The sequence below is a fragment of the Corythoichthys intestinalis genome, chromosome 16, assembly GCF_030265065.1.
Source record: "Corythoichthys intestinalis isolate RoL2023-P3 chromosome 16, ASM3026506v1, whole genome shotgun sequence".
Classification (NCBI taxonomy): Eukaryota; Metazoa; Chordata; class Actinopteri; order Syngnathiformes; family Syngnathidae; genus Corythoichthys; species Corythoichthys intestinalis.
Window position 1 is genome coordinate 17,640,868 of NC_080410.1, and position 16,055 is coordinate 17,656,922.

The 16,055-nt window shown below is 39.4% G+C and overlaps 1 protein-coding gene across 1 annotated transcript; it reads left to right on the top strand.

The window, feature by feature from the left end:
* Positions 1 to 705: 705 nt before the first annotated feature.
* Positions 706 to 12,637, top strand: eci1 (enoyl-CoA delta isomerase 1). The gene is made up of 7 exons (XM_057817838.1): positions 706 to 798; positions 5,056 to 5,193; positions 9,392 to 9,519; positions 9,603 to 9,749; positions 9,837 to 9,958; positions 10,223 to 10,401; positions 11,610 to 12,637. Exons 1-7 carry the CDS (start codon positions 756 to 758, stop codon positions 11,774 to 11,776), a joined length of 924 nt encoding a protein of 307 aa, XP_057673821.1. The 5' UTR covers positions 706 to 755; the 3' UTR covers positions 11,777 to 12,637.
* The last annotated feature ends 3,418 nt before the right edge of the window (positions 12,638 to 16,055 follow it).

Genomic DNA, 16,055 nt, shown 5'->3' on the forward strand with positions numbered 1-16,055 from the left:
GGTCTTATGAGGAGGACATCCCACTTTTAAAAAGGCTTGGAGTTAATGTGGGAGCCGCATAATGCCCTTTATTTTGAATTGGTGCTTCTTATTTCTTTACATTTCACTTCAAAGTAATGGCAATTTTGTTGTGACAGTTGATGTTAATCAAGCATTAATTGTTAATATAATTAATTAAAGTTAATTGGCTCTAAGTAAAGCTTGTCATAAATTTATCGCATCAGGCGGGTCGGCTCTCAAGCTCAATGAGGACCAAGTCACATCTCCAGGTCCTCCTCTGAGAACCTGGGCAAAAAAATTATGTGCACCCCTGATTATATCCTTACAACATACTAGTATATGGGAAGACAATCTAAATGACCTATATAACTGAAGTCTTTATATAATGCAAATAACGTTGCTTTAAAGTTGGTGGGTACAATTTCAGCATCCTGAAAATTTGATAGTGTTGTGTCCCTACCGTCCCTATGCAAACCTACGCCCTTGATGCAAACATAAATAAATTTAAAAAACAATATATTTTTCGGTCCCTTCCTATTAATTTTTGGGCATTTTAGGTTCACTGCCTGGTTAATTTATAACTGCCATTGACGATGCCAGACGTCCAATTTGCAATGGGATGGGCGAATGAACGTTCGTTTATCCGCTTCTCGTCTTTGTAAATTGTAATTACCCAATCTGTCCACTAAATCGTCAAAGCGCTGTCCCAGAAAGTCTCCTGATTCCTTCCTCGTCAACCAGCTGCAGACAAAGAAATGGCGTTTCGAACAGCTTGGAGAAATAAGTATGCTTTATCGGGTAAGTCACGCGTATTGTGTCTTATTGCAGCGGATCTGTGATATCAAATGCCTGAACCTCAATCGGTTGTTGACTGACTGTAAATCAAATAGCTGCTAGTAGTGTTATCTGTTGCAGAAAAAGTGGGGCAAAGGTCACAGAGGGTTCTGTCCTGTTTTCCATTCAAACGACAGTTGCAATGTTATTGTCGGTAATTTTCTTCTAGACATTAATTCATTCATTCATTTTGGTAGTTTAAAAAATTTAGACACCCTTATTAGAGCAAGTAACTATTTTTTGTAATTTAACAAACCTCACTTCAATGTCATTACCTAAATACATGAATACATTCATAAATCTTTGAAATGCTTTGCTCCGCTGGTTGGTAAAGTTCTGCGGTTCACTTCCATTTCAATTTTGGTGCATTTACGGTCATTCCCTGTTAATTTTGGGGCATCCCCAGGTCGCGTCTTGTTGATTTTTGTACATTTCTGTGTCGTTTACTTGTTGGCATGGCATTTCTGTTAGAAATAAACTTGTTTTGGCCCCTATTAACACTAAAGTTGGTTTATAAAATATATAGTATGTGTCCTATTGACAAGTTTCCGCGAAACATGGGCGGCACCATCTTTGACAATTTCTGCTCCGAACCTCCGGTTTAGACAGAAAAACATGAAGTGCGGTGGAAGTAAGCGGTGTGTTGACAAAGTTAAAACTGCTAAATCAAACCAGACAAACACACATAATCTCCAAAAATGGATTCAGCACGACGTAGATGAGACTCCAAGACTTTCTGTCCTCTGCGTGAACTTCTGGAAGCGCATATATATATATATCAGAGGTTGCGCTAGACATTTTCGTTGTCTGTCATTTTGACTGACAGGGTCATAAAAATCCGGTCATAGTCTATTTTTACCGGTCACTTAAATTTTTAAAATGATAATGACATATTCAATAGTATTTAGTTTTCATTCATTTTTAATTAATATTGTAACGCTTGCTTGGCGGCGAAAAATTAGACACGGGAGTCGTGGTATTTTTCTCCCTTTTTACTCTGCTTACCGCCAACAACTCCGCCCCCAAAGAAAAAGAGGCAACGATATAGACCCCAATCACCAACGTCACACAATGATCTTAATTGTGGTTGTCAGCTCAAAATCTTCTAAATATATATTAAATGCATCTTACCAGATATAAAATGACTACTACATAGTCTGTGGTGATCGTTTGGTGCCCAGATTTCTTGTCGAATTACAGCAGTCCATCTCGCTCTCATCCTCCCGGGTCTCTCAGAATACGGTAGAACTTCAAGTCTCTCCGTCTATCTTTTCTGTTACAGCAACCAACCGCCACACACGCCTTCACCATTTTGATTATTAATATTAACGAGCAGAAAAACACGCCGTAATAGGAGGCATGTACGTAGCGGTAAACATGAACAGCTGACACACAATATGGCGGCTCCAGTCAGGGGGGCGGAGTTGTGGCATCATGTGATTGGGCGGCAATCTTGTCCATCAATTGGATGACGCGCTGGCACACCGGGTGCACCAATAAGAACCTCGCGTTGATGTGTCAATCACGGTGCCGCCGCCAGACCCCGGTGACGCTACAATATTCTGACAGAAGAGCCAACGACGTCATGCATTAAGAGAGACAATAGTTAATTAATATCGCCACCCTGTGGTCTGGGGTGTGAATTGCAACCTGTCAAAATGACGGACGGACGTCAGTTTTTTCCGTCACCGTTTTAAAAAACCGGTCAACGACGGAAAATATCCGGTTAACGCGACCCCTGATATATATATATATATATATATATATATGGTTGGTAGTGGAATGTTTTGATCAGCGACTAGCTAGTAGCTACAATGCGTAGGTGTATATCTCCACTGTTATTTTGGATGGACAAAGTGTAAAACGGAAGTTGCGGGCAGAAATGCGGAAGTACCTCGGAAACTTGTCTAGAAAGGGTTAAAGATGTACAGACTGGCAGTGAATGCTTTCATCTTTCAGTGCTATTGACGGTGCTGGATAGAGGCTTGCGAAATTTCCGATTCTTAGATTATTCGAGATTCGGTCGTGGAAGATTCGAGAATGGTTCACAAACATCCAAATTCCGAGTATTGAAATTTGCCAAATAAAGCGGAACTAAAACACAGTCAGCGCGGTCTTCGCGGCGCAATGAGGAACGGACCGACAACTTATGCCGCTAGATAAAAAAAACAAAAAAACAATAATACCTGACTGCGGTCGACAGCCGCTTCAAACAACGCCCACGTTGCTACAAACTACATCCACATAATGCTACGGTAGATATCGAATGTATGTAGAACTAGATGCGAAATGACGGACTCGGCGACGTGAGCACATGTATATAGAACTACATGCGAAATGATGGACTTTCCGGCGTTGGTAAACAGCCGCCATCTTAAAGCTGTAGACTTCTCTGAAAGGCTGTTGTAGCAAGCCTTATGAGCGAACCTAATTAACTTTTTATATAAAATACTCCTAAATCAGAAAAATCTTGACTTGAATCTATCTTTAAGGATGAAACAGTTTTAAAACTTTAACATGTCGAAAGTAGACATAGGGAAATTGTGGAATAACGGGAGCAATTTTAACAACCTTAACAGTTGATTCACAACATTAAATTGATTGAATGTAGTTTAAAGCTGCTGTTACAGAATGGGGACTTGAGTATTTTATTTACTGTTTTGAACAGTTAACTTCATAGTAAAATAGTAGTTTATTTAAGCCTGAGAGAATTTTTGTACAGTATCTGTAATTATTGTACCAAACATTTAAAAGCAGCTAATTGGGGGGGTGGGGTGCATAAATAATTGATTCATAATCGAATTAGAGCTGTCCCGACTAGTCGACAGCACAACATCCCGTCGACGGTTAATGAAGGGTTAAAAAAAATACATGCGTGGAAAGTTCAGAATGTCGGATGCTCTGTATGCAAGCGGGGAAAGCGGCACAAAGACAAAAAAAAAGCGCACCAGTGTCCAAAACATTGATTTATTACAAAGAAACAACGGAGGGTACACTCTTCTGTCCTGTCTCTTCAATGCCAAGCTTGGCTGCACGTCGGCCGTGAATAAACACCTCAAGCGCCGTCACCGTTTGTAATTGTTTTTTTGTTTTTTTTTGTCTCATTTTTTTGTACACCAGAGGGTGCCGTCGCCTTACTGAATAATAATGTTTCATTGACAATGGGCCTATAAATGCTATTAGAATTGTCCTTAATTCTAACTGAAAGGTTTATTTCATGTTATGGTTTATTTTATGGTATAGAAAATTATATAAGGTTAAAAGGTCATAAATATACACAATATATACAGTGATTGCACTCAAGGGAGAGATTGTCAATGATAAGGTAATAAATTAAGGTAAAGGCAATTCATTGATATATAAATAAGGTTTAAAAGGAAAAAGGTGAAAAGTTTTTGTTAATTTCTAATTGTGTTGTTTTATTTGTGTGCACCATAGCTCTTAGTGTGATTACATCAAGGATGGAATAAAAGTTGTAAACCATCAGTTTAAGAGACCACCTTTTCAATCGGGATGCTACACTAGTTAATTCTATCAGCATTTGAACTCATTGTTTATTTGTGAGTTATTATTATTTATGTGTTTATTTGTACTTTAATAAATAATTTAAGTGTTCCAATATGTTTTTTTGTGAATTGATAAGCGTCAACAAAAATTTCATTGCTAAATTGGTAAACAAAAACAAAAAATATTTTTTAAAAATGATTAGATTAGTCGACTAATCGTAAAAATAGTCGGCTGACTAATCGGGAAAAAATTAGTCGTTTGGGACAGCCCTAAATCGAATAGTAGCCTCTAAATTGTAATGGAATTGCTAGGTAACCCAAGATTCCCACCTTTAGTGCTGGATGTCCAATCCATTTTGACTGGTTGAAGTGAATGAGAGAATGTTCCGTAAAATGGATTGGACGTCTTGTGCCGTCAATGGAAGCCAATGAGTGCCTTATATAGCCTTATAATACTCAGACTTCCTGCAGCGAAACTTGTTTTTTCTTCAATTACACATTTTGGCCGAATGTATAATTAGATCGAAATGTCCTCCTATTGGTGGGTTTGACTTGTGGTGATGGCAAACTGAGGGGAAAGTGATTTAAGTGTTTCAGTGTCATGCTGCGTTGTCCCTTATGAAGTAAGAAAGGGGCGAGGGTTCCTGTTCAGTCTACATATTGATTTGAGTTTAATAGATTTTATGTTTCATGTTGTTTTTGATTGTATGTGCAGGCATTTTTTCCCAGCTGTCCTCAAGCAGCCGCCATGGTCATGGGCAAGTCAGATTGTGTGCATCGACCGTGCTTTCTTCTCAGCAGAGGAGCAACTCTACATCGTCAAGAATTACAGTAGATTTTGACCAGAAATCAGGTGATCTTTGATAGCCCTAAAGCGTGGCCATGATCAGGTTTAACTTTAATTTGTGGTCTTTGTAATGTCTTGATTCAGGGTTGGGCGACTTTTAAAATCAAGATCGTAGATCGAAAAAAAAAATTGAGTTCAGTCATTGATCAATTGAGATCAGCCGTTTCATATTTTCTGGTATTTGAACATTACATGGTGCTAATGAATATTTTTGGAACATTTTGAACAGTCCCTCAAAAGGACTCCCATGTTGATAGTTTTTAAGATGTTTTTTTTACACTCTGAGGTAAACTGTAACACTAAACGACACTAAATTACAGATACTGAGCATTAAAAGGCAAAATATATTTTGTTTTCTGAATGCGCCGGGAATCTTCATGTTATCATACAATGGAATACACTATTCAATGGCTAATGAAATTTAGCATTAAATTAATATGATTACACACAAATATCCCATGTGTCAATCTCCCCCTTATTGATGTGAATTTAAATGAGTTTGTCACTTGTGGACATCCAATTCATTTGAACTGGACGCGTGGCAGCGAATGAACATATATTCATTGGTTGCTGTCCCTCCAACTTTAAATGGATTGAACATCTGCTATTTAACGGTCTGTGCTGTCACTATATAGCCGCGGGGTCTTAAAAAGTAAAAAAAAAAAAAAAAAAAAGTCTTAAATCCAATTATATGAATTTATGTAAGATGTGCTTTAATGCTTTTGCACACTAACAGTATTTACAATAATTAATGCAATTATGTGTGTTTAAAACTAGGTGTTATGATTATGTTTTCTCATATAACAGTCTATTCACTTGTGCTTTAGTGCTTACACAATGAAAAGAGTAAGGTTTCTGTTTTCAGTAAACGTCACCATAATGTTTCATTCTGGTTTCTGTTCTCAGTAAATGATACAATAACAGCTATTTTTCGATAAAACAAAACTTACGCATGTGCAATGAATGCTCTCCCACTTTTCAATAAAAGGCTGCGTTCCTCAGGGGGAGGTTAGAGAAGCTTGTTGTGAGCCACCCGCTCCGCATCAACCTTCCTCCTGACGGCCGTCAGCGTAAAAACGTATCTCTCCGTTCTGATTCTCTCTCCGTCCTCCCTCAGGTCTTTTCTTATTTTCTTAGTTCAAGTATTAAGTTTAGACCCAACAATTTAATATCTAAAATTCTTTTAAAATAGCATAAAAGGTCTTATACACAATTTTGAAAGATCTTAAAAATCTGTGGACGTTAATTTACTACTACTACTATTACTAGTAGTACTTCGTGCTCAATTATATCACAGTGTGAAAGAGCCAGGAATAAATTCATATACAGGTAGTCCCTAGGTTACGACGCACTTGACTTATATGATTTTTGACTTTACGACACCAGAGTCTCGTCCGCCATTTTGTCTTTTTTTTTTTTTTCTTAGTCATGTAAACAGTACCGTATTTCACCTCACTGTATCTTTTTTTTTTACTTTATCAATATGACATATTCTGTCCTCACCAAATGTGAAGAAGTTCAGCTTGACAGACAGCAAAAAAGGCAATTGTGGTTTTTGAAGCTGTTTAATTCCTTCACTTTTGACAATTTGTAAAGCTGTAACACACATACAGTGCCTTGCAAAAGTTTTCGGCCCCCTTGAACCTTGCAACCTTTCGCCACATTTCAGGCTTCAAACATAAAGATATAAAATTTTAATTTTTTGTCAAGAATCAACAACAAGTGGGACACAATCGTGAAGTGGAACAAAATTTATTGGATAATTTAAACTTTTTTAACAAATAAAAAACTGAAAAGTGGGGCGTGTAATATTATTCGGCCCCCTTGCGTTAATACTTTGTAGCGCCACCTTTTGCTCCAATTACAGCTGCAAGTCGCTTGGGGTATGTTTCTATCAGTTTTGCACATCGAGAGACTGACATTCTTGCCTATTCTTCCTTGCAAAACAGCTCGAGCTCAGTGAGGTTGGATGGAGAGTGTTTGTGAACAGCAGTCTTCAGCTCTTTCCACAGATTCTCGATTGGATTCAGGTCTGGACTTTGACTTGGCCATTCTAACACCTGAATACGTTTATTTTTTAACCATTCCATTGTAGATTTGGCTTTATGTTTTGGATCATTGTCCTGTTGGAAGATAAATCTCCATCCCAGTCTCAGGTCTTGTGCAGATACCAACAGGTTTTCTTCCAGAATGTTCCTGTATTTGGCTGCATCCATCTTCCCGTCAATTTTAACCATCTTCCCTGTCCCTGCTGAAGAAAAGCAGGCCCAAACCATGATGCTGCCACCACCATGTTTGACAGTGGGGATGGTGTGTTCAGGGTGATGAGCTGTGTTGCTTTTACGCCAAACATATCGTTTTGCATTGTGGCCAAAAAGTTCAGTTTTGGTTTCATCTGACCAGAGCACCTTCTTCCACATGTTTGGTGTGTCTCCCAGGTGGCTTGTGGCAAACTTTAAACGAGACTTTTTATGGATATCTTTGAGAAATGGCTTTCTTCTTGCCACTCTTCCACAAAGGCCAGGTTTGTGCAGTGTACGACTGATTGTTGTCCTATGGACAGACTCTCCCACCTCAGCTGTAGATCTCTGCAGTTCATCCAGAGTGATCATGGGCCTCTTGGCTGCATCTCTGATCAGTTTTCTCATTGTTTGAGAAGAAAGTTTGGAAGGACGGCCGGGTCTTGGTAGATTTGCAGTGGTCTGATGCTCTTTCTATTTCAATATGATGGCTTGCACAGTGCTCCTTGAGATCTTTAAAGCTTGGGAAATCTTTATGTATCCAAATCCGGCTTTAAACTTCTCCACAACAGTATCTCGGACCTGCCTGGTGTGTTCCTTGGTTTTCATAATGCTCTCTGCACTTTAAACAGAACCCTGAGACTATCACAGAGCAGGTGCATTTATACGGAGACTTGATTACACACAGTTGGATTCTATTTATCATCATCGGTCATCTAGGACAACATTGGATCATTCAGAGATCCTCACTGAACTTCTGGAGTGAGTTGGCTGCACTGAAAGTAAAGGTGCCGAATAATATTGCATGCCCCACTTTTCAGTTTTTTATTTGTTAAAAAAGTTTAAATTATCCACTAAATGTTGTTCCACTTCACGATTGTGTCCCACTTGTTGTTGATTCTTGACAAAAAAAATTAAATTTCATATCTTTATGTTTGAAGCCTGAAATGTGAAAGATTCAAGGGGGGCCGAATACTTTTGCAAGGCACTGTATGTACACTTATGTTCAAAAAGACTTGTTTTAACAATAAAAAACTCGACACAAAACAATTGGTCTTCAAACGTCCATCTTGTCTGATCAATATGTAAATTTAGTAGATTAAATTCACCTAATTTGCCTAAAAAAAAGTCTACTAGCTTAAATGCTACGAATGCTAACATATTTACAATTCTCATAGCAAATCGCTCACACATAACTCCACAAGTTGTAGCTCTAAAATTTATTACAAATGCAAAGGATACACAAACATATATTAGCTGAAACAACATACAGCCTTATGTGGGCCAAACCAGAGCGCAGCTGTCCTTTATCCACGAGTCTGCTCCTCGGTCATACAAGGCAGACAGTCCAGCCAGACCCAACGCTACCACCATAGGACAGTGTATCCTCCATCATTAAACAAAATACAATACCTTTGGATAGTTATTTTGAGGTGTTCCGGGCATGCCCCACCGGCGGGAGGCCCCGGGGTCGACCCAGGACACGCTGGAGAGACTATGTCGCTCGGCTGGCCTGGGAACGCCTTGGAATCCCGCCGGAGGAGCTGGCTGAAGTGGCTGGGGAGAGGGAAGTCTGGGCTTCCCTGCTGAAGCTGCTGCCCCCGCGACCCGACCCCGGAATAAGCGGAAGATAATGGATGGATGGATGGATGGATAGTTATTTTAGATTTAGGGGTAGTTAAAGGGTTAATTCTGACTTGCGCGGAAATTTGGGTTACGTCGCCAGCATAGGGACGGAACTCGTCCATAACCTGAGGACTACCTGTACTTTCCGGGCCTCAAATTTTCCTTCAAATCTATTGTACGTATTTTGACGGTATCTCTGTGAAATGGGTCTTAGATTTTATTCATTATGGTCTTAAAAAAGTCTTTTAAAGTCTAAAATTCGGCTTGTTGAACCCTGCAGAGACCCTGTATAGTTTAGCTTTGCATAGTTATGTTTATCCTTTTTTTTTTTTTTGTAGGCGTAGCCGTTATGCAGCTGAAGAATCCTCCTGTCAACAGCCTCAGTTTGGACTTCCTCACTGAGATTTGCATCAACTTGGAGAAACTAGAGATGGACAAGAGTTGCAGAGGCCTCATCATCACCTCTGTACAATACACAATTCCTCTGAAAATTAAATTAATCATTCATAAAACACGCATTTTACCCAAATGTGTTTTTTTGTTATCCAGAGTCTACCTAAAGTTTTCTCAGCTGGACTGGACATTTTGGAGATGTATGGTAAAAGTCCTGAAAGCTGTGGGGCATTCTGGAAAGCTGTTCAGGAAATGTGGCTGAAATTATACAGCTCTAACATGGTCACAATAGCTGCAATCAATGTATGTGTACTATGATGCAAAACTCCCATTTTCACTCATTTCGGCCAATGCAAAGATATTGACTCTCAGTTTGCCCTCATTCTACAGGGTTCCAGTCCCGCAGGCGGCTGTCTAATGTCAATGACATGTGACCATAGGATAATGGCTGACAACCCGCGGTACAGCATCGGCCTTAATGAGACTCAGCTTGGCATAGTGGCGCCTTTTTGGTAAGGATTTAATACAATGCAACAGTATGACCAATGTCTAAGTAATTAGTGAAGCACCGATGCAATTTTTTGGTTCACTATTTCAAAACCCGTCTGTGTGTTAATGGCCGATGCATCGGCGCGTTATTTCTTAGTACTCCCAGATACTAATGTCATTTTAGTGCTCTATCTGTACCGATACTTGTATTGGTATTGGTGTCATGTTTGTACCATTGTAATGGTGATGAAAGTCACTCTTCACTATATTTGCTTTACTGCTCACAGGTTTAAGGACACCATGGTTAATACAGTAGGCCATCGGACCACTGAGATGGCCTTGGGTCTCGGGTTACTCTACAGCCCAACAGAGGCTCTGAAGATAGGACTGGTGGACCAGATAGTACCAGAAGATAAGCTCATGACCACATCGGAGCAAGTAATGGCCAAGTGGCTGGCCATTCCAGGTGTGTCATAGACATTCTAATAGCACATGCCGGTATATTTGGCTTGTGAAAGGCTTGAAATAAGTGTCTTTGTATCACCATTTCCCAGTAAAAATTCGTATTTTGTGCCTCATACAGTGCTGCTCGAAAGTTTGTGAACCCCACAGCGATGGTCAGATTTTTTGTAAAAAAAACTAAAATAACCTTATTAAATGTTAAGTTATACCCAAATCCACAATACTGACATTCCAAATAATGGACTGAAACAAAAGAAATAGTTATATTGTCATTCTTTATTTAACAAAAGTGGTTGATTTAAGAAAAACTCAGATATCATGTGTGCAAAAGTATGTGAACCCCTTCAGTTAATAGGATATTGCGCCTCCTTTTGCAGAGATTACCTCAACCAAACGGTTTCTGTAGTGACTAATCAGCCTCTCACATCTACTTTGGGGGATTTTTGCCCATTCTTCCTTGCAGAACGCAGTCAGTTGAGAGAGGTTTGATGGGCGTCTGGCATGAACTGCTCGCTTCAGGTCCCGCCACAGCATTTCAATGGGATTTAGGTCAGGACTTTGACTGGGCCAGTCCAGAACACGAATCTTCTTCTTTTTCAGCCATTCCTTGGTTGTATTGCTGGAATGCTTTGGATCATTATCATGTTGCATGATCCACCTTCTGCCAAGCTTTAACTTCAAAACAGATGGCGTCAGGTTATGTTCTAGGATTTGACAATATTCCTCAGAATTCATGATTCCCTGGACTATGTGGAGTTGTCCAGGTCCTGAGGATGAAAAGCAAGCCCAGATCTTGACATTCCCACCTCCATGCTTCACTGTTGGGAGAAGGTTCTTTTGGTGGTATGCAGTGTTGACTTTTCGCCAGACATGGCGGTTTTGGTTGTGACCAAACAGTTCAATTTTGCACCTACATCAGTTGATGAAAACTCTTTTTAATTTAGTCTCGACAACACAACTGTTAAAAAAACAAAAAAAAAAACTACTGAATTGATTGATTAGGAAATCAGGTTGAAATAATAGAAAATTCCAAAATGTTGAGGGGGTTCACAAACTTTTGAGCAGCACTGTACGAATGCTTTGACTTACAAAACTGCAAACGGGCATCAATTCATCACAACTTGCTATGTCTAACTTGAAAGCGTGTTGTGTGAATACTCCATTTGACCTTTAAAAGCCTTTCCCTGGTCAAATTACTTTCTCGTTTTACAGACCATGCCAGACAAATCACCAAGTCCATGATGAGGAAGCCAACAGTCGACAAGTTGACATCCAAAAGAGAGGCCGACATTCAAAACTTTGTGAGCTTCATCACAAAAGACGCAATCCAGAAGTCACTCCAAATGTATCTTGAGATGCTCAAAAAAAGAAAGGCATAATGAGACTTTGTAAGTAACTAAAGGCTGCATCATCTTAGATTTATCACGAGCTGAGATTATAATGTCAGTGTCTAGTCCTGCTACTTGAGTGTGGACGATCAGTATCAGCAAAAGAATGTACATATCCATATATTGAAGGTCTGCTTGTATGCTATATAATATCCCGGTCTAATTAAACTTGCTTAAGGGTATGTGCCCTGAGCACAAATCTAGCTCATCAGAGGTCAGGTAACCTAAACCTCATCATGGAAGTGCCTGACCCACCTGTATTATGGTGCATTCTGTCTTTTTACCCTGGACTCAGTTTAAACCTTTTATTGGTATCTAGTTTCTGAAAAATATTAGGCATTCATACATGCACTTGTTGTTTAGGGTGTGTGTACAATGATAAAAGTCGACTTTTTGTTCGGCCCTGCATACCTGAAGTGTATTTACTTTAATGCCACTGTTGATTAATTGACAAAAAAATCAGTGTGTAACTGTAACATACTAAAAGAAACTGGGGTTTGACATGTCAATAAATAAAACAATCGCTCTACAAACTGCTCTTTTGAGTTGTCCTGGCTTTTGCCTATAGATTTTCAACATGGAATACTGCAAAAGAGTTAAAGAACATTGTTTGACCATTATTATATTGAAAAATGTATTGTACACTTTGGCTACGTTCACAACGCTGTAACAGGCCATCACGTGTCGCGGTGTTTACAGAAGTACAGCAAAGGCTCCGCCCTCATGCTTTTGTGGCAAATTTGAGGATTTTATGCTGCCGGAGCTAGCATATTTTTTAACCTGATGGCTTCTGATAAACATTAGACTTTCATATATTTTAGATTCATTACACACAACTGAAGTACTTCAAGCCTTTTATTGTTTTAATATTGACGATTTTGGCAAAAAAGTCAAGAAAAAACAAAAATCCCTATCTCAAAAAATTAGCATATCATGAAAAGGTACCCTCAAGAAGCTACTAAACTAATCATCTGAATCAAAGAATTAACTCAAAACCCCTGCGAAAGATTCCTGAGGCTTTTGAAAACTCCCAGCCTGGTTCATTACTCAAAACCGCAATCAAGGGCAAGACTGCCGACCTGACTGCTGTCCAGAAGGCCATTATTGACACCCTCAAGCAAGAGGCTAAGACACAGAAAGACATTTCTGAGCGAATAGGCTGTTCCCAGGGTGCTGTATAAAGGCACCTCAGTGGGAAGGAAAAAGTGTGGCAGGAAACGCTGCACAACCAGAAGCGGTGACTGCACCCTGAGATAGATTTTGGAGAAGGGCCGATTCCAGACCTTGGGGGACCTGCAGAAACAGTGGACTGAGTCTGCAGTAGAAACATCCAGACCCACCGTGCACAGGCGTGTGGTGGAAATGGACTACAGGTGCCGCATTCCCCAGGTCAAGCCACTTTTGAACCTGAAACGGCAGCAGAAGCGCCTGACCTGGGCTACAGAGAAGCAGCACTGGACTGTTGCTCAGTGGTCCAGAGTAAGCAAATTTTGCATGTCATTCGGAAATTAAGATGCCAGAGTTTGGAGGAAGACTGGGGAGAAGGAAATGTCCATTGTCAAGTGCCCTCAGTCAGTGATGGTCTGGGGTGCCATGTCAGCTGCTGGTGTTGGTCTACTGTGTTTTATCAAGGGCAGGGTCAATGCAGCTAGCTATCAGGAGATTTTGGAGGACTTCATGCTTCCATCTGCTGAAAAGCTTTATGGAGGTGAAGATTTCATTTTTCAGCACGACCTGGCACCTGCTCAGAGTGCCAAAACCACTGGTAAATGGCTGACTGACCATGGCATTACTGTGCTCAATTGGCCTGCCAACTCTCCTGAACTGAACCCCATAGAGAATCTGTGGGATATTGTGAAGATTAAGTTGAGAGACACCAGACGCAACACTGTGGATGAGCTTAAGGCCGCTATCAGGCATCCTGGGCTTCCATAACACCTCAGCAGTGCCACAGGCTGATTGCCTCCATGCCACGCCACATTGAAGCAGTCATTTCTGCAAAAGGATTTCCGACCAAGTATGGAGTGCATTGCTGATAAGTGAAGGTTCACTTTTTTTTGTATTAAAAAACACTTTTTTTATTGGTCAGATGAAATATGCTAATTTTTGAGATAGGGATTTTTGTTTTTTCTTGACTTTTTTGCCAAAATCATCAATATTAAAACAATTAAAGGCTTGGACTACTTCAGTTGTGTGTTATGAATCTAAAATATATGTAAGTCTAATGTTTATCAGTACATTACAGAAAATGAACCTTATCACAATATGCTTTTTTTTTTTTTTTTTTTTTTTTTTTTTGTAAGGACTAGTATCTCACTTGTTGATGAGGAACAGGACACATTCATGCGCCTTCTGTTCACACTGCAAAGGTGTCTGATAGATATCCAATTCTTAAAGGCAAAGCAAAGGCAAATTTATTTGTATAGCACAATTCAACAGAAGGCAATTAAAAGTGCTTTACATCACATGAAGCTCCACCAGCAGAGATGAAACGATTCATAAAAATCACATTAACTCAAGAAAGACATGAAATGAAATGTACACATAAATTACATTAGATCATCAATAGAATTAAAAATAAAATAATTGATATCGGAAATGGAAATAAAACTAATAAAAAGCAAATAGCGTGAAATATTGAAAACTATTTAGACAATTATGAATATGCTGTGGTGAACAAAAGCGTTTGTAGCCCTGATTTAAAGGAGCTAACAGTTTGAGCATACTTCAGACCTTCAGTTAACTTGTTCCAAATGTGAGGAGCATAGTAACCAAATTCTGCCTCACCCTGCTTTGGTCTATTTCTTGGAACACACAGCAGACCGGCTCCAGACGATCTTAGGGGTCTAGATGCTTCACAGGGATCCAACAAATCAAGCATGTATTTTGATCCAAGCCCATAAAGTTTTGTAGACGAGCAGTAGTATTTTATAGTCTAAACATACTGTATATGAATGAGCTTAGGTCAAATTTGAAACATTGAAATTGTTCTGTTTATTTATTCTTTCAATTTCTGAGCCGCTTATCCTAACAAAGGTCATTCGATACATGTCTCATATGGACTGGGCATGTGCCGGTATCAGATTTTGACGGTATGATAACCTTAAGCAAAAATACCACAGTTTCATGGTATTACAGTATTGCAATTATAGCTTTAAAATTATTTTGAGATTTATGGGTTAAAAAAACAACTTTGTTTCCAGTGAACAGGATTTTTTTTACACAACATATTTGCAAATTGGAACATTAACATGAAAATAATGTTAAATAAAATAACAAAACATGAATAGCGGAAATATTTGAAATTAAATTGAAATAAATAGAACTTGTACACAAAACCCACAGCCACAGCTCAAGTTGCTCGACATCAGAACAAGAACTCTTGGTAATATTGAACTGGACTTAAAAAGTATTTGATCAAATTGATTTGATGTAAAACACATACTACTAATATTAATTAGTTGAATATTAATGGAGAGTTAGAGTAAGAGACAGAGTGCGTGTGTATGACTCGTATCATCATTTACACATTATACACACCCACCCACCCTCCCTTAACACAGAAAGTCGCCAGAGAGAAAAAAAACCCCACAGGCTGTATTATGAAAATGTAATTTTAACAGATGTTTACAATGGCGAAAGACTTTACAAAAGTAGGCTTATGGTAGAGAGGAAACTAGTTAGCTGTCTTGGCATGCTAACTAGCCACGTTATCTGCCTTGTTAACAAGCTTAAGTTAGAGGATTTGTTTTACCATCGCTAGACACACTAACCACACTGGAATGAACTCTCGTAACTGGTGGGAAACGTTCATGACGACGTTTACTTACTTTAAATTTTGTGTTAAATGATGGTTGATGGTCACGTAAATGTGAAAGCATGTTGGAGGGCTTGCTTCCCCTGGCAACCACCCTCCGCAAGCATGTTGGCTCTCCTTCCTCCTCTAAGCCGCGGCCGTCTGTTTCTTTTCGGTAGCCGAAGTACTCCCATACTAGCGACTTAGTCTTTTTTGAGGGGGGAAAAAGCTCAGGTGTAGTGTCAACGACAGACACAGGACAGAGCAACAACAGAAGGAGTGAGCGCTGTCGCTCCAAGCCATGGATTTCTCGCTGCAGTATTGGGAAATTAAAAAAAATAGCTAATACCGTACTACGGTATGACGAAAAACTTAAGTAGTATGAAACCGTGAGGTTTTCATACCACGGTAAACCTTGAAACCGGTAACCGGCACATGTCTAATACGGACAAAGAAATTAGAATTGACCTGGAG

What these genes read in the sequence shown, in the direction of transcription:
- eci1 (XM_057817838.1), top strand. Translation starts at nt 756, where the DNA reads ATGGCGTTTCGAACAGCTTGGAGAAATAAGTATGCTTTATCGG. An exon ending in TCACAATAGCTGCAATCAAT is followed by an intron (nt 9,750 to 9,836) that starts GTATGTGTACTA and finishes CTCATTCTACAG; the next exon opens with GGTTCCAGTCCCGCAGGCGG. An exon ending in CAAGTGGCTGGCCATTCCAG is followed by an intron (nt 10,402 to 11,609) that starts GTGTGTCATAGA and finishes CTCGTTTTACAG; the next exon opens with ACCATGCCAGACAAATCACC.